The sequence below is a fragment of the Bubalus bubalis genome, chromosome 8 (assembly GCF_019923935.1).
Source record: "Bubalus bubalis isolate 160015118507 breed Murrah chromosome 8, NDDB_SH_1, whole genome shotgun sequence".
NCBI lineage: Eukaryota > Metazoa > Chordata > Mammalia > Artiodactyla > Bovidae > Bubalus > Bubalus bubalis.
The window spans coordinates 64176556-64195810 of record NC_059164.1 but is presented as its reverse complement, the minus strand read 5'-3'; the positions used below and the strand labels follow the sequence as shown (position 1 = coordinate 64195810).

The 19255-nt window shown below is 40.0% G+C and overlaps 1 protein-coding gene across 7 annotated transcripts in view; it reads right to left on the bottom strand.

The window, feature by feature from the left end:
• Nucleotides 1-19255, bottom strand: part of PDE1C (phosphodiesterase 1C) — a 539497-nt gene that overhangs the window by 125198 nt on the left and 395044 nt on the right. For all 7 annotated transcript variants that reach the window (XM_025291219.3, XM_025291215.3, XM_044946685.2 and 4 more), the window contains 2 exons: nt 2352-2465; nt 153-335 (listed from right to left, as the gene is read on the bottom strand). In XM_025291219.3, the coding sequence (XP_025147004.1) occupies nt 153-335; nt 2352-2465 (297 nt within the window). The remainder of the gene's footprint in view (nt 1-152; nt 336-2351; nt 2466-19255) is intronic.

The window sequence follows — 19255 nt, the reverse complement described above, 5'->3', positions numbered from 1 at the left end:
TACGTTTTCCATTTCTTCTTATTCAAGACTGTTTCCACCCAGAATTTTTAGTATTTATAAAAATACCAAACCTACATCAAAGCAAAGTCTTCAGTTATTAGAAACCAGTGTCCCTTTCACTGCTTTGGTTACTGAATGACAGATATCTTTACCTCTCCACAAATATCCCAGCCTGCACTGCATGGACGATGCTCTTGAACCGCGGCTTCTCCTCGCTTCTTCTGAGCATCATCCCCATCTGCCGCGTGAAGGTGGAGGCCAGCCAGTCTCGGACCTCAGAAGGCACTGCATCTGACTGAATGTCACTGAGCTCATCCTCCGTATCCAGGAGTCGCCTGGACCCAAGAAACAGAACCACGACACAGATTAAATCTGAAGTTAGAGCTACCTGTTCAAAGCAGCTGTTCCTCCTCTCCAACCCACCTGAATACACAGGTGCAAAAAAACCCATAATAAATAGGCCACAAAAACATCCAGTACTTTTTTGGGCAGGGCTTGTGAAAGCCCAGCATTTGTGTTTCAAGGTGGTTTTCTCTACCAGACTGCATAAAGGAACAAAGGAGTCAGAGAAGGTCAAACAATCTTCATCTCAGGCTCTGTGGGCCTGATCCACTGCACTCAGGTGTAACCAGTATCTTTATTCCTTGATGATTTGTGGAATTTGACTGGAATCTAAACCTCTCATTTAAAATGCATTCACAAGATTTATTTCATAGATGGCCAAGTGACATTATTTTGTTTGAAAATAATGGCACTTAAAAACTACAGACAACACTGTGGCAGATTTATGTTGATGTATGGCAAAAACCATCACAATATTGTAAAGTAATTATCCTCCAATTAAAACAAATAAATTTTTAAAAGTGATAACAATACTGTATTACAAACTTCAAAGCTGTGAAGATCTTAATTGTTCCCACCACAAAAAAATAAAAATAATAATTATGTGATGTGATACAGATGTTAGTTAACCCTACAGTGGTAATCTTATGGTAGTAAATAAATAGAACAACACATTGTATACCCTAACTTTTACAATGTTACATGTCAATTCCATCTCAATAAAACTAAATTTTAAAAAATAAAAAAAAAGACTTTGCAAAGTATTACCCAAATCGCATCAACTCAGTCTTCTGAAGTAATAAACCCAAATGGCAAATACTGATACCCTCTCTAGCTTGATAGGACATTACAGAAACTTAAATGTCTAAATTTAAGCAAAATTTCCTAAATAATTTAGTTCTTTATTTGAGAATAGTGATTTGTCATGTGTGCTTAGCAGACTTTTCAGACCTAATCATGGATTAGGCTAGAACAGAACATAAACAGCAATAAATTACAATACTGTAAAACTTTAAAAATTGTATTTTATACTTATGTTAAGTCCTACTAAAAATAAGCAGTAAAAACAGGTGTCAATGAGTTTTTTTTTTTTTTTCTTTAGATCCTCCAACTGGAAGGTAAGAGAGAAATATACATTTAGTAAAAAAGAAAAAAAAAAAACATGGTGTCAAATTTCCTTAAATTAGGAACCAAGCATATCACCAAAAACTAAACCACACAATTCTTAAAGTACTGGGAAATCCTATCAGATTGAAATTTGGCATAGAAAAGTTAGACATCAAAAATACTAACGGTGGAGCTTCTCTGAACTAGATAAAACAAGAAAAGCCTTTAATATTTACCAATTCAATGTTTTTCAAAGAAAAGCAATTTTTTTTTTTTTTTACTCTCAAATGCACTTAGTAACTGGAAGTGCTTTGGTACTTATGGATAATTCAAGTGAAAAGAGTCTTCTAAGAAAATCAATAACATCAAAGGATTGAAGGAGGAATATTGGGTGTTTAAGAGAACAAATGCGCAGGAGAAGGGGATGACAGAGGATGAGATGGCTGGATGGCATCATTGACTCGATGGACGTGAATCTGGGTGAACTCCAGGAGTTGGTGATGGACAGGGAGGCCTGGCATGCTGCGATTCATGGGGTCGCAAGGAGTTGGACACGACTGAGCGACTGAACTGAACTGAAGAGAACAAATGCTTCTTCAACCCTTCAAAACCTTCCATTTACAGATGGACATCATGAATTAAAACTTGAATGCAATTTTTAGGCTGAGATGAATAATATGTAATAATTCCAGAAGAACTCCACATTTGATTAGAAATTTAGTAATCCTTTTATAAATGAGGATGTACAGAGGATATGTATTATCCAAATCTACCCCATTTGTGAAAACTAAAGCTCAAATCAAACCAATCATTTGAATGTTACCACCTACATGCCATGAGGGACATTTCAAAGAGTCATATAATAGAAAATTTATCATCGACTTCTTGCCATTTTAGCTCACCTGGTTTCATCAATGTACACAGATTCAAGCACGGAGGCTGCATATTCCAAATTCTTCTTGAGATCTACCACTGAAGCCTCCCCTCTCTCTAACTGTTTGACCAAAGATCGTAACCTGGAGGTGGGGGAAGAGACATGATTCAATTAGAATAGAAGAAACAAAAAATAATCCTACAATTAGAGTGAACAGTTTATAGCCATTAAATGTTTTTATTTATCCCAACATATATGAAAGGAAAATACAAATCTAATGATGAAACCATTATTTCTCAAAGAAGCAAGTTATAAAATAAATTCACACTTTTTTTTTTCCCACTATGAAATCAGGAACAAAAATGTTCTCATCTACCAGGACTGACCTTGCCCCACACTTTCTAACTACCTTTCATCTTTCTAACAGTTTCCTAAATTATCAATAATTTTGCTTCTTTTCTGATTTTAGTTCTTTTTGGTCCTAACTGGAAAGAGTAAAGCATGACCAGCAACATCACCAAACACTGCTTTAGTTGAAGGTACTTTGTTCAGCTGTGACCATAGAGAATAGCAGTCTCATGGCCCACAGGTGTTCCAAGACAGGCAATGAGACTTAGAGCACCAAAATCACCACAGAGGATTGCAGAAGGAATACAAGAAGGCAAACTCTTTTACTAGACAGGAAGAATTACTCTGGTGGTGCTGTGGTGGTGGTTTAGTCGCTAAGTCATGTCCGACTCTTGCAACCCCATGGACAGAGAAGCCTGGCAGGCTATAGTCCATGGGATTCTCCAGGCAAGAATACTGGAGTGGGTTGCCATTTCCTTCTCCAAGAATTACTCTGTTGCTGCTGCTGCTGCTAAGTCACTTCAGTCGTGTCCAACTCTGTGCGACCCCATAGACGGCAGCCCACCAGGCTCCCCCGTCCCTGGGATTCTCCAGGCAAGAACACTGGAGTGGGTTGCCATTTCCTTCTCCAATGCAGGAAAGTAAAAAGTGAAAGTGAAGTTGCTCAGCCAATTACTCTAGGAGCAGATAAATACCCTAGTTTTGTTTTTTAAAGGAGGATGGATGATAAACCAAGGTACTGAGGACAAGACCTTTCCTACAGCTCTTCAAGAATTCCCTGGAGTAGAAAATGACAACCCATTCCAGTATTCTTGCCTAGAGAATTCCATGGACAGAGGAGCCTGGTGGGCTACAGTCCACGGGATCCCAAAGAGTCAGACACAACTGAGCATGCACAAGTTCCAGACAGTGTAAGAGAAACAATAAAACTCTCCTCTTAGTTATATGAACACTATCCCCACAGAGACAGACTTATTACATATGAGAACAATAAAATGCCAGCAGATTATCAAAGACCAGAAACTGGGAACACTGTAAATACCACAGAGATCTGGAGATTGCACAACCCTTCAGGCTGTTTGACAGCCAGCAAACAACATCACTTTGAGGACAAGATTGAGTTTGAATGTATTTGGACTTTCCAGACGGCACTAGTACTAAAGAATCAGCCCGCCAATGCAGGAGACCCAAGAGATGCAGGTTTGATCCTGGGTCGTGAAGATCCCCTGGAGTAGGAAATGGCAGCCTATGGTTTTTCCAGTAGTTATATACGGATGTGAGAGCTGGACCATAAAGAAGGCTGAGTGCCAAATAATTGATGCTTTTGAACTGTGGTGCTGGAAAAGATTCTTGAGAGTCCCTTGAACTGCAAAGAGATCAGACCAGACGATCCTAAAGGAAATCAACCCTGTATATTCATTGGAAGGATTGATGCTCAAGCTGAAGCTCCAATACTTTGGCCACCTGATGTGAAGAGCTGACTCATTATAAAAGACCTTGATGCTAGGAAAAATTGAAGGAAGGAGAAGGGAACGACAGAGGATGAGATGGTTGGATGGTATCACCGACTCAATGGACATGACTTTGAGCAAACTCCGGGAGATAGTGAAGGACAAGGAAGCCTGGTGTGCTGTAATTCATGAGGTCAAAAAGAGTCAGACACAACATGGTGACTAAAGAAAAACAACAATGCTTGCTAATTATAACTATCATGTTGTATATAGATGCCCAGATTTTATTTATCATATAACTGGAAGTCTGTACTCTTTGACTAACACCCCCCCATTTACCACTGTTTATTTTAGAAGGCATTTGTTATCATTATTGCCATTGTTGTTATTCAGTGGCCTTGGTCATCACAGATAACCACAGGAGAGTCATCCTATCAGGATACTTAAGATTATTATCAAGTCTCCATTTCCCAAGGCCATTTCTACTTTTTTGACTTCAAAATATTCTCAGGCTTGCATTCATAAGGGAGGACAGGTCAACTTCTCCACAAGGCATAAACTACTCCCCTCCAGATCTACATGAAAATGATAAACAATAACGAAGGAGGAAAAGCTCGGGATCAACCTTATAAAGTAGACAAGAGGGTAAGCCATACAAAAGAAATTTCCAGGAATTTCAGTGATGTAAAATACAAAGGAAATTAGATGGAGGGTAATGGCTAGCTGACTTGTGAATCTCCATCACGCAAAAGGGAAATATGCAAAGGAAATAAGCAGAGGCCTCTGCACTCGTGGAGGTGAGAGTCAGCCTATGGATCCCATTAGCAGCACTACGAAGTGTTCTGGTTTCCCAGGCAGCCCGAGACAGGGAGCTGGCATGGAAGGGTGTACCAGTCACTCACATATACTGGACAGCTAGCCTGCCAAAGAATGGGGAGACCGCAGAAGCAAGCCCTGAGAACTGTTCCAAATAAGGAATGGAAGCTCTTTAGCAAAAAATGTTCCTGGCTAAGTCTGCCTCTAATTCTGACTCTCACTTCAGAAGCCAAACTACCCACTAGGCTGTGTGGACTCTCCACTGGCAAAGTAAAATGAGGGTAAATGTAAGCTTTCTAAAAACTTTCTCCCTTAATTTAGGGCTTAAAGATTCTACCAGGGTTTGACATGAATCTCAAATAGGACCCATCACAGTTCTCAAAACCTAAGAGAAGACAAAACACAAAAAATTATGAGGGAACATATAAGACGAATAGAAGTAAGAACCAGATGATTCTCTCTTCCTACAAAAGGACATCCCTAAGAAACAAACAGAAGCAGCTTTAATCAATTAAGTTTTCCTAGACTGAGGAAAAACCTTTAAAGCAGATGAAAAGGGATCAAATAAAACCAGAAAAAAATCCAACATATTCTGTTGTCATTTTTTATCTCTGAAAATAAAAAAAAGAAAGCATTAAGAAAAATATATTACTTACAAAGTAACAAAAATTCAAGCTAGCCATAGACTTCCACCATGCCAAATATCAGAAACCAAAATAATAACAATACCAGTTTTGGAGAATAATACAGCATAATTCAAGATATCTAGATATACCTATGGGTTTCCCTGGTGGCTCAGTGGTAAAGAATTGCCTGCCAATTCAGGAGACACAGGAGACACAGTTTCAATCCCTGGTCTGGGAAGATTCCCTGGAGAAAGAAATGGCAACCTACTCCAGTATTCTTGCCTAGAGAACTCTATGGACAGAAGAGCCTAGTGGGCTACAGTCCATGAAGTCACAAACAGTTGTCATGACTTAGCGACTAAACAGCAACAAATATTTACCTATATTTAGTATAATTGTCATGCATATATGAAGCCAACAAATATATTCTCAGGTGTGGACAAGCTCAAAATTTCATCATTCATATGCTTTTACAGAAAATAAAAACAAAATACTTTAAGGCAAACTCTGGGATAGTGACCTTTCAAGGAGGATAGATTTGTGGGTCTCCAATTAAATGGATTCTTGATTTATGACTTAAATGTAACAAAGCCAACCTTGACAAAATGGACAAGTAGTTTAAAAACATTAAAAGGAGTGGCAGGTGAAATATAATGCTCATTATACAAAGACAACTACACATGAAAACAACTGACCCTTCTTTTCTAGATAAGTTCCTATTCATAGTATAAATGCTTCCTATGTCACTTTTATGAACTAAAAATTAATTATAATCAGTCAAAAACAATTGAAATTACTAAAAACACTATATGGAATATCATTTTATATCCATTCTTATTAATAATTCCCAATCCGGGGAAAGTACAGTATTGGGAGAATTAAGTCATGAAAGTACAGTATTGTGGATTGAGTCGTGAAGAGCTGTACATCAATCTGCAATATGTAGTCCAGGACCCCAGGCCAGACCCGGGGTGGTGCTCCCACTCAGCAGTTCAGATCAGCAGCACCGAAAATCATCGCCCCAGAAAGCCCCAGGCATCATGTCACAACGAGCATAAAATCAGCAGCATAGGGCTTCAACCAGATGCAGTCACCAGTAGAGCTGGACAGACACTGAACACAGCCACACTTATGTATCCAGCGTAAGCCAACCAGTGTGACCCACTGGATTACAACCCAGTAATCCAGCCTGACTCAACAGAGAGCTGTAAACAGAAGCAAACCCCTAGCTTAGTGGCTTCTACAAACCCAGAGAAGAAATAACACAAAATAACGTATCTTCAAAGGGTGGGGAGGGAGGTTGGAGGGAGCTTCAAGAGGGAGGGGACATGTGTAAACCTATGGCTGATTCATGCTGATGTATGGCAGAAACCAATACTACCTTGTAAAGCAATTATCTTCCACTTAAAAATAAAACAAGAGTATCTTCAAGATGCCTAAGACTTACTAGAAATTCATATCCACTCCATCTCTCTAGATGAGATGAGTGAAAGATCCACCAACACCCTGGCAGACATGAAGGCAACCTATGCCAACACACCCACGGTGTTATGGAAAATACCCAGAGACATTCACCTCTTTTTATTCAAGGACAACTAACCAGGAAAAAAAAAAATTTCCAAAAAGATTTAGCAATTAAAAAAAAAGTAGAGAATCATCTTCAAATTGCAGAGAAAGGACTCACTTTTGAAAAGAAAAATTCACTACTGAAAACACAAGTAAATTTTAGAGAGCATCTGCTTTGTGTTCAATAAAATTCAAGAAAACAGATCTGAGAAACAAAGGTGAAAGCTGAAATCATAGGTAATAAAAGTGGACATACTGAGAGAAGATGTAGTTAAAAAGAAATGAATTCCAACAACAAAAAGGCTGTAAGAATTGAAAAAAAAATAGTGACCAACTTCCTATATACCCAGCTCCTATTCGGACTAGGACCTGTCACAGGTATAAGTTACAGCTTTCCCTGTCCACATAGCTGCTGGCTTCCTGCTTTATGCAGCTGCCACACAGATGGAAAGACCTGGTAGCTCAGTCAGTAAAGAATCTGCCTGCAGTGTGGGAGACCCGGCTTTGATTCCTGAGCCGGGAAGATCCCCTGGAGAAGGAAACGGCAAACACTCCAGTATTCTTGCCTGGAAAATCCCATGGACAGAGGAGCCTGGCGGGTGACAGTCCTTGGGTTGCAAGAGTTAGACATGACTTAGTGACTAAACCATCCACACAAACCCTAGGAAATTCCAGATCCCTATTTTCAAATATTGTTGGGCTTTAGGGGAGCACTCAGTTGGGTGATGCTTCACTGGCCCCACAGTCCGCCCTCTTCTCTAATCCTTTATACTTCTTAGAACATTCTGCCTTGACCCCCACCCCACTCTGCCACCTACAGTCTACCTGTTGGTGAAACTGCTGCTTTGTGAGCAGAAGACTTTCAAATTAGCTCTTTTACCACTAGTCATGCTGCTGCTGCTGCTGCTGCTGCTGCTGCTAAGTCACTTCAGTTGTGTCCAACTCTGTGTGACCCCATAGACGGCAGCCCACCAGGCTTCCCAGTCCCTGGTATTCTCCCGGCAAGAACACTGGAGTGGGTTGCCATTTCCTTCTCCAATGCATGAAAGTGAAAAGTGAAAGTGAAGTCACTCAGTCGTGTCCGACCCTCAGCGACTCCATGGACTGCAGCCTACCAGGCTCCTCTGTACATGGGATTTTCCAGGCAAGAGTACTGGAGTGGGGTGCCATTGCCTTCTCCACCACTAGTCATGAACTAGTCTCAAAAACTTAAAAATGCCTTCAGGTTTCTGGGAATATGGAGGCACCCTTACCTATTTTTCATCATAGTACAGGTTTACCCTAAAGCTCAATCCATCTTAAGAGTTGTCTGAAAACAGCCAAAATCCTTCATACCCATACTACAAACTATTTTTGTGAGACTTGGAGAGACTAGTTAAGCAGAAAGGCTCAGATGCCTTCCTTTCTTTTCCCAGTAAAGTTTGTCTGGATGTTTTTCCATTTAATTCATTTTACCTAAAAGTCCAATGTTCCCAAGGACAGGTCCCATGGTAAGCTGTAGTACAGCTAGTTTTCTAACACTATTCAAAAGGATTTTTGGTCCAGGAACCTAAAGGAAGGGAGGGAGGGAGGGAGGGAGGGAGGGAGAAGGGAAATGTAAAGCAATAAGAATAATAAAGTTTCTCTTGTGAGTGAATGTTCATAGTTTCCAGCACCCCATCCATTTCTGTCACTGTGGCCGCCAGATAATAGTTCCAGTATAGAAGCGCAACACCATTTTAGGAATAGCTCACACTTTCAAACTTTGGCAAGATGCCTTTCTTGTTAAGTGCACGTGTGTGTGTGTACTCACTCATGTCCTACTCTTTGCGACCCCCTGGACTATAGCCTGCTGGGCTCCTCTGTCCATGGGATTTTCCAGGCAAGAATACCAGAGTGGATTGCCATTTCCTCCTCCAGGGGATCTTCCCAACCGAGGGATTGAACACGCATCTCCTGCATTAGCAGGCAGATTCTTTACTGCTGAGCCATCAGGGAAGCAGCCTTTCTCTTAAGACAGTGTATAATTTCATTGTGGATGAGCCTCTGCCATCTTTATATGAGTCTTCCATTTCTCCACATAAATCCTTTGCTTTATCTAAGCTTCTCTGCTGCAAGGCATATGATGAAATGTTACATCCCCTCGGCTCCCAGTGCCCTCAGGTCCAGTGCAAGTCCTGGATGAATACTTGGAGACCATGTCATTATTTGGATTACAGAAAACTTTTGGAAGAGAGAAACTAAATGAGGCAAGACCTGCCCATTGTATTTTGGAACTTGGAAGGCAAGTGGAAAAGACAAAGTCTCTTTTCTTTTCCCACAAAGATAATTTCTAGGACCAACAAAGTTGACTTTATGAGGAAGCAACTTTTTGACTCAACTGTATAACTTAGACAAGCACCCTAAAATGGACTTGGCACAATTCCCTATCCAAGTGAGGTCCGCAAAACCCTTCAACGCTAGGCTTCAAGAGCACATACATTTATTGAGCTTTAAATGCTGCTGGAATGAAATCAGAAAAACACAAGCAAAAATAGACTGGAATAAGAAGCCATGAAACATGCTTTCTTCTATCTGTCCATTCTGTCCAAGGTTATTCTCCCTGAGAATGGATAAGCAGTCCTAAAACGCCAGTGTAGCCTACAAAGGCTGTTCTCTCAGACAGGCTTTGTTTAGTTTGAAAGAATGTCAGAAGGAACTGGAACCTTTACAGCACTTCCCATCCATGCCCCAGTGAATCATGAGCCCTAAAACTTCATTTGAATAAAAAAAACAAAAAACCACCATCTCAGTTCATCACATCCATGTATTTGCAAAGCAAAGGCGTCTCTGTGTACTTTCCACACACCTGTTTCCTCTATGTCACTCCCATTCCTGCCACTTACCTAAATGCCATAGAAAGCAAACTGAAACAACTCCTCCAAATGGGATTGCAGGCTCATGCTTTAATGTCATCCAATGATACCATCTGAATATTTTTCTGGAGATCTGTTTGTTTCCATAATTAACCTTGTGGTCCTTGAAACATCCCTTCACCGTTGTCTGGGTGCTCTCTGAATGCAGGTACCGTGATAGGCTCCAGGAGTTCAAAGTGGGAATATGCACTGCCTTCTCTCAACTAGGGAAGACAGACAACTAATCAGAACTCACCCCACAAGTACAGCAAGCGTGATGGCAGCATGAGACAGGGGTGCTAAGAAAGCACATAGGAGAGGAATCGCCAAGTCACAAGGCCCTCTCTAGAGGAGAGGATATCAGAGCTGAATCGAGGCCAAATAGACATCAGCCAGGCCAGCAAGATAGAATGGAGAAATTGGTGGACTGGGAAGATAGTGATACATTCAAGGAGTCCCAATGTGGTTGGAACTCAGGGGACAAGAAGAGATAAAACTTCAGAAGACAGTGGAAGTCAGACCCTGGTGGACTTAGCAGACCAAGCTAAAGAAATTTCATTTTCTCCTGGAGACAATGGGGAGCCTTTGGAGAAATTTTAAGTGGGATGGGAGTGGCATGATAAGATTGGCATTTTAGAAAGATCAATATAACAGATGAGTAGAAGACCATAGGGACTCAGTGAGTAGGAAAATTATATATATTTTTGCTGTAATTAGGCTTGTCTGGTACCCTGAACATATATGAATATTATCTCTCATGTGATAGCACTCTGCTTAGGACGTTGCATGACGAAGGTGGCAGTACGGATCACTGCTTTTAATAATTTCTGGGAAATGGCTTGTTTTAGGCATACGGTTTCCTGATTTAGCTGACCTCCAAACCAAAATGAAGAATCGGTTCAGTTCAGTCACTCAGTCGTGTCTAACTCTGCGACCCCATGGACTGCAGCACGCCAGGCTTCCCTGTCCATCACCAACTCCTGGAGCTTGCTCAAACTGATGTCCATCGAGTCACCAACAAAAATAAAACTGGCAAAAATAGCCCAGTTATGTAAATTTTACCTACTGTCAATGCCATAAATAAAAAAAATGCTTTTATGGTTCTCCATTACACATACTTGAGGCAGATATGCAAAGAGATTTAAGTCAATTATCGGGGTCTAATTATCGTTTCACTGAAGAAAACAAAATTGGTACCTAGGTTCATATCTGTATTTTTTCATGCCTCTCTTATAATCTACTAACTAATAAAAATAATTGTAAGGTTATAGAAGATTTTACATCACATCATTCATAAAACTGACATAACTGAACATATACCAAACACTATACCCAGCTGCAAAATAAAACATTCTCTTCAAGCACACATGTAAAGTCATCAAAACTGACATTATGCTGGGTAACAACAGAAGCCTCAGCAAGCTGCAGCTAACTGAAATCATACAGATAATGTTCTATGACAACAGTGGAACTCAGCTTGAAATCAGTAGCAAAAAAAATGTCTAGATATTCTCCAAATGCTTGAAAATCTATGAAGAAACTTCTAAATAATCAAAGACTAAATCAGAATATAATTTTAAATGCTAATAAAAATAGGATTCATCAAAACCTGTATTACTCAAGTAAAGTACTACTTAGAGGGAAATGTATAGACCTTATGTGGACATAGGAGAAAAGGAAAAAATCTGAAAATAAGTGACTTCACTATCCACCTCAAGAAATTTTAAAAAGAAAAAATAAATTCAAATAAAGTAAAAGCAAAACATGAACATAAAAGCAAAACTTCAGTAGAAACAAACTTAAAAACAGAAATAATCAATAGAAACATCTTTTTTTGATAAAGATAGCAAAAAATAAACACAAAAGCAAAACTTTAGTAGAAAAAAAAAAAAACTTAATGACAGGGATAATCAACAAAAGCTATATTTTTGAAATCTTAATTAAAGGCCACGCAAGACTGATCAAGAAAAAACAAAAGGCACAAGTAGACATCAAAAACAACATCCTACAAATCTGTAATTAAAGAATATCATAAGTACTTTTCTGCAGATACATTTAAAATTTTAGATAAATGGGAAAATTATATGAAAATTTATCAAAACTGACAGAAGGATAAAATATGAATATTTCTATACTTATCAAAGAAACTGAATCCATAGTTCACTGTTTTCCCACAAACAAAACTACAGTGCTAAATCTATCAGTGAATTCATCTAAACATTCGAAGAGGAACTAACATAGTCTTTCAGAGAAAAGCAAAAGCGGAAACATATTCCAACTCATTTTATGGGGCCAACATACTCTTGATTCCAAAACCAAACAGGGACATCATAGGAAAAGAATTACAAGACAGTTTCTCTTATGAACATAGATGCAAACATTCTAAATGAAATTTTAACAAATTAAATCCAGTGATAGAAAAGAAAGCAAACAGTAAGAATCCAAGCAAACTTACAAGAATCCAAGGTTGATTTAACACTTTAAATCAATGAATAAACGTTATTCACTATTTTAACAGGAATAAGAGAGAAAAATCATATGATCATCATAAAAGACAGAGAAAGCATGTAAGTGATAAGTATCTCAGCCAAGGAATGAACGTGAATTTCCAATACTGGGTCTTTAAAACAGAAATGATATAGCAAAGAATCATACACAATCTTGAAACATGGAAAACTTTCCTGTTGAATTAGCTCTAATACTACTACTTCTCTTCAAGATTGTATGAGAATTTTTCACCAGTTTAATAAGAAAAAAGAATGGATAAAAGATATGAGGACTTGAAAGAAGAAATAAAACTGTCACTACAGATGAAATAATACTTAAGATAGGATACCTAAAAGAATTTACAAATAAATTATTAAAATCAAAAGGTGAATTAAGCAAGATAACTAGAAAAACAGCAATAAACAATTAGAACATGGTACTAGCTACAAAAGCATCAACATAAAAAGTATCTAAAAACAAATCTTACAACATATAAAAAAGTACCCTACAAAAACTGTAAGATATTATTGTGTGTGTGTATGTGTTCAGTCATTCTTTATGACTCCGTGGATTATAGCCCGCCAGGCTCTTCATCCATGGGATTTTCCAGGCAAGAACACTGAAGTGGGTTGCATTTCCTTCTCCAAGGGAAGATATATTGAGAGAAATTTAAATGGCCTAAATAAACATAAGGATAGTTTATGTTCATAAATTATAAACTCAATATTTTAGAAATATGAATTTTGCCTAAATTTACCTATGGAGTCAATGTTACCCCAACAAATTCATCACAGGTCATTTGGTGTAAACTGACAGACTGATTTTAAAATTTATTTGGAAATGCAAACAACCAAATATGCCAAATATGGTCTTGATTATAAAGAACAAACCTGAAGGACTTATATTACCAAATATCAAGATTATAGCATTTAATCTGGGCCTGTACCCTTGATCACCTCACTATTCTAGCCCTCTCCTCTCAACATCCAGCTGGCATATGTAAGGATTGACACACATGCTTTGATAGTAACATAAACACAACGTAAGTAGGCAAAGAAATCTGCTGCAAGAAAAATTTAAAAACTAAATATAAATACTTTTCTGATTATCCTACTCTATGTGTGATTTTTCTATCCCATTAGCATAGATCCATTCTTCAGATGTCCACTCAAGAAAACACTACGAACTCTCCTGGTCACTGTGGGTTTTCTAATGAATATTTGCATTCCTTCTGCTTTCATGAGGCTATGCCATGGAGTAGTCCTGCGTATTCTGCCTTCTCCTAGTTACTCTCCGACCAAGTAAATCTCCCTTCAGGATGCATGGGTGTGAGACTGAGTGAGTGAGTATGTGTGCACACCATGGAATCTGTGAACACCAGGCAGAAAGCACTGCTGGTTGAAGAGAAGCCTCATATTTTTACTTCCAGAAGTATTACAACCCAGGGTTAAAGTCTCAATCCCTTTAGAGTTGATATCAACTTTATTCCTTTGCAGTTCTTGCAGTAACACAATACAGTAATTTAGAAAGGAGTTCTCCCCACTGTCATTTTTGGTCTTCTAAAGAACTGCTGCTGCTGCTGCTGCTAAGTCGCATCAGTCGTGTCCGACTCTGTGCAACCCCATAGACGGCACCCAACAGGCTCCTCCGTCCCTGGGATTCTCCAGGCAAGAATACTGGAGTGGGTTGCCATTTCCTTCTCCATCTAAAGAACTAGTTCCAGTTTATCCCTTACTTGTTTTTACCATCACCCAGCTCACATATTTTGTTAAAAGGAAACAGTGTAAAAAAAATCTGCAGTCTAACTAGGTTGGCAGAGATTATTGGCAAAGCATGTTAATATATGAACCCACTCTTTTGGTCATTGTTCTTCAGGAAAAAGAAATAAAAGAAAAGCTGTGAATAAGCATCATTCAGAATTGACCACAGGCCATACTGCAGACTGTGGAGGGAAAAGTAGATGAAATACTGCCAGGCTGCCAAAAGGTAAGTTCCAGAAGCCATTTTTCATTTGCAGCTATTCATGTGGAAAGAATTACCATCCCTTTCCTCTGCTGATAAACATGCCACTTCAAAAACATCTGCTTCAATAGACTAAAAAAATGAGAAGAACTAAAAACATCTTTGAATGGTGGTAATGAGAGAAAGAAGATGAGCAGAAATGAGAAGGAAGCTTGCAGGAACATTCAGGAAGGTTGGAACAACACAGAGACATGTTCCTCTGCATCTTAAGAGTCAACCCAACTCCACGGCTCCCTCACTTGCCTTTCCTGAATTCAGTTCCTTACTCAATCTGAGTTGCATTGTGTTGGTATGATTATCAGAAAGCTAAAGCTCACTCACCCAGCAAACTCAGAGGAATCTGACCATGCCCAAAACACAGTTTTAGTTAAACACATCTAAGACTACCTTTTTCCCTCACTTTTTTCCTGTAATAGTGTAAATGTGTGTGTCTGTTAATCTCTCAGTTATGTCCGACTCTTTGTGACGCCATGGATTGAAGCCTATCAGGCTCTTCTGCCCATGGGATCTCCCAGGCAAGAATACTGGAGTGGGTAGCCACTTCCTTCTCCAGAGGATCTTCCTGACCCAGGGATCAAAACTAAGGCTCCTGCATTGAAGGCGGATTCTTTACTGTCTGAGCCACCAGGGAAGCCCAATAATACAAACAGTATCAAGTTAAACATAAAATCTACAAAGAATGGTTAAAGAGATGCTGAATTAGCACAGTTCTCTTCCTTAAAATTAATTTCCAGGAGAATTATAGAAATAAAAAACAAAACTCAAAGAAAACTGTGAGAAACTCCTCAGGTCACTTAAGGACACTGCTTTGAATGTGTGAGGGCCGGGCAGCGTGTGTCCATGCTATAGGACAGAAGGCAGCCCCACCAGACCTGGGAGGAAATGGCAAGAAAGGAAGTGTTAGTCTGCTATTGTTTCCCTCCCCTCCACGGCCTCCAGATCCACAGTGGCCATCCCCACACCCCTGGTGACTCAGAACTCTGAAGGTCAAGAGATCCCGGAGAGTTAAATCAGGGTTGTGAGCCCAATGATGGCTCCTCTAAGTTCCACCTAAGTTTCCAAGATTGCCATAGGATGAAAAAGAAGATGGAAGGACATGTGTGAGAGGCTGGATTGGAACTCATCACTTAAATATGGTAATAGAACCTATTTACAGAGATAAATATATTTATATATCAGCATATATAAATACAATTGCTTTATATATGTGTTTATACAATTGCTTTTCTACTGTACCATTATACAATTACTTTGTGTGTGTGTATACATATATACGTGTGTGTGTGTGTGTGTGTGTGTGTATATATATATATGCATAAACTTGCCATGGCCCAGAATCCAGTCACATGGCCACATCTTTCCTAAAAAGAAGGTGGGAGATGTAGTCCAGGTGAATGCCCTGGAGGATAAGGAAGCAGGTTGGGTGGAGAGCCAGCCCATCTCTGCCATAGCTAGAAAATGGAGTCCTGTCACCCATGCTTGTCATTCCTTTTAAGCCTTTTGTTTCTACTCTGCTGAGATGATTACATGAAATACTGTATGTTAAAATGACTTGTTAACTTTATAATCCATTGAACTGAGAGACATAATTAGCCTGACTATGAGGTAACCTCCCAATTATTCTAATAAAACTGAGACCGTTCTCAAGGGAATGATCCTGAATGACAAAAGCCAGTTCCCAAAGGTTAAATACTATATGATTCCATTAATATAAAAATTCTTGAAATGACAGAATTATGACATGAAGGACAGGTTAGTGGTTGCCAGGGTTTAGAGGGAGAGGAATGTAGAATGAAGATGCTTGTAAAAAAAGAGTCTTGTCATGATGGCATAATTCTGTACCTTGAGTGTAATAATGGACGCACAAATCTACACACAGAATAAAATTGCATAAAGCTAAACACACGCACAGAGGAGTACAATAAAACTGGGGGACTCTGAAGAAGGTTGGTGTATTGTGCTAATGCTAATATCCTGGTTGTACCACGGTTTTGCAACATGTTGCCACTAGGGAAAACTGCACAAAGTGTACATGGAAATCTCTCTGTTACTGTTCCTTGTGTGAATCTACAATTATCTCCAAATAAAAAGCTTAATTTTAAAAAAGAGACACAGTCCTCCAGCTCATGCAATATTGAGGTGGATATCAATATCAGGTCCAAGGCTGTACTTGAGTTGCCCTTATCCTGCAGGTTTCATAAGGGCCTCCCTGTTCATGTGACCCATTTAGGGTCTGTCTCCCAGATCCTCCCCTTTGGCCTCTCCTGTATCGTGGGAGGAGAGACGTTCACAGGTGAGCTGTTCACCATCTCTGATGGCTTTGGAGAGGACCCAAGGAGGGCTTACCTCCAGGGATGTTTGAAACTTGGTGAGAAACAGAGACAGACTCAAGATTTCATGCTAGAGGTGTTCAGGAACAACTGAGGAAACTGAGACGCCAGCAAATGGTCAGCACACAAATAAGATGAGGGAGGCAGAACCCCAGTGACTCAACTAAGGGGTCACTGATTCCACCTTTGCTGGCCACAATCCCTTGGGCCCTCTGAAGTGTGGGGCCCTCTCCTTTCTTGCATTTTCTTTCCCTCTTTCAGTTCATCCTCAGAAGCTTGTTTTATTCTGAGGTTAATTTTACTACCCTGAGGGGCCATGAAAGAAAGAAAGAAAGTGAAGTCACTCAGTCGTGTCTGACTCTTTGTGACCCCCATGGACTGTAGACCACCAGGCTCCTCCATCCATGGAATTTTCTAGGCAAGAGTACTGGAGTAGGTTGCCATTTCCTTCTCCAGGGGATCTTCCCAACCCAGGGATCGAACCCTGGTCTCCCGCATTGCAGGTAGACGCTTTACCGTCTGAGCCACCAGGGAGTGGCCACGAAGGGCTTGTAAAGGAGGAAGCTCCGAGCCAGGCCTGAGGCTTGATGCAGTAGGGTAGGCTGGCGTGTGAAAGAACCTGCGCCTGCGGTGCCTGCGTGTGATTATGCTGCACTGTATAGTCGTTTCCAATCAAATAGGAAAACAATTTGCACATTCCTAACTTTTGACATTTGTTTTCAACCAAATTGCCACTCAATTTCCTGCCAACCATAAATCCATTTACAATATTTTGGGGACAGGGCGCAGGTATGGGCAGGTATGGATCTGTAGTGTTTGTTATTATCATCATTATTATCATACACTGTCAGTCTGCTCTAGCAAATTCTAATAACTGAATGTGTCCAAAGCAGAAATTTCATTATTTTGCTACACATTAAAAGAAAAAAAAGAGCTGAGGAGACTTTTTATTCAGACATTATTATCTCACTCACCAGCACTGCCTCCATCTCTTTGCATATTAAGGCTGGAACTTGTTTTATTTTCCTTTTATTAAAATAGCACCCATCTTCTTGCCTGCCCCCACACCTAACACCCCCCTACACCTAACATTCCCACACCCCACCCCTGCGGTTAGAAAAAACACAAACTTGACTAGCTCAGGTAACTGAATGAGGTAAATGCTAATAATACAGGACCCAACTCCCATAAATATTTAGGAACCAAAGTCATCCCCTGTTATCTATTTTCTGTCAGAAGCTTCAAGAAGAATTGATTTACAAAGGAATTAGCAGTAATCATAGCAAATGCCAATGGATCAATATGGATAAAGCACTCTGCTTGCCCCAAGTAAACTATTCCTCACTGTTCACAATGGTAATTTTTATGGTTTAAAAAATTTTCTAATGCTTTGGAGTTTTCCCCTCAGGAGCAGTGTGGGCCTCTACTGAACTAGAACTTCCTCATTTAGCATTTTTAAAGCCTCCTAAATCTCGGCACATACTCTGTAAGATTTTTTTTTTAACAACACTTGAACCTATGCGGTATTGTAATATGTCCTATTTATTGAATGTAAAAAAATAAGGACTTTTTTTTCAGAGCTTTAGACTTTGTCTCAGGGACTAAAAGAAGAAGAAACAGTTCCACTGAATGATTCTCTGTTAAAGGAAAAAGAGACACCAAGAAACTCACATAACGTTCAATACTTGATATTGACTCTTTAGAAGCATCCGGGAGATTTGCGAAATGTCAAGGAAGGAGGAGTGTGTTCAAGCCTATGCTGTCAAATGTTTCTAAAGAAGGAGTTTTCCTTTCTCTCTACCCGGCTACCAACACAAACAACTGGGGCTCAGTGATGTCTCTGGCCTGGCCTCACAGCAGAGAGGGCACCTGCTCTGTCCACTGCCCAGCAAAGCCTACAGCCACAGAGTAAGTGCGATACCTGATTACGAGCCTCCCAGTGGAGTCCGAGAAGCGGCTGAGCTCAGTCCCTTGTCCACTGCCCAGCAAAGCCTACGGCCACACAGAGTAAGTGTGACACCTGATTACGAGCCTCCCAGTGGAGTCTGAGAAGCGGCTGAGCTCAGTCCCTCACTGGTGTGAAACGAGAATGACGTGAGCATCTTTATCAGAGTTGGGACTGGTCTTCAAAATTTACAGTCAAACATAATGATTCAATGAACAGCCCTGGCTATTTCTGTGTGTGCATTTGGTTGTGGGCCATTTACTACTGCCCTCCATGGACCAGGGGTGGACGTCTCCCTTCCCTTGTTCTCTTAGTCTCCACAGCCTCCCATTTCCCTGAACGCTATTCCAAAGACACTACTGGAATAGGAAGTGACAAGCTAAAACTCATGACCTCCATGATCCACCTACTAGACTTCCCTTACCTAAAACCCTAGTTCCTCCTAGTGTGGGGATTTCTACCACCTGA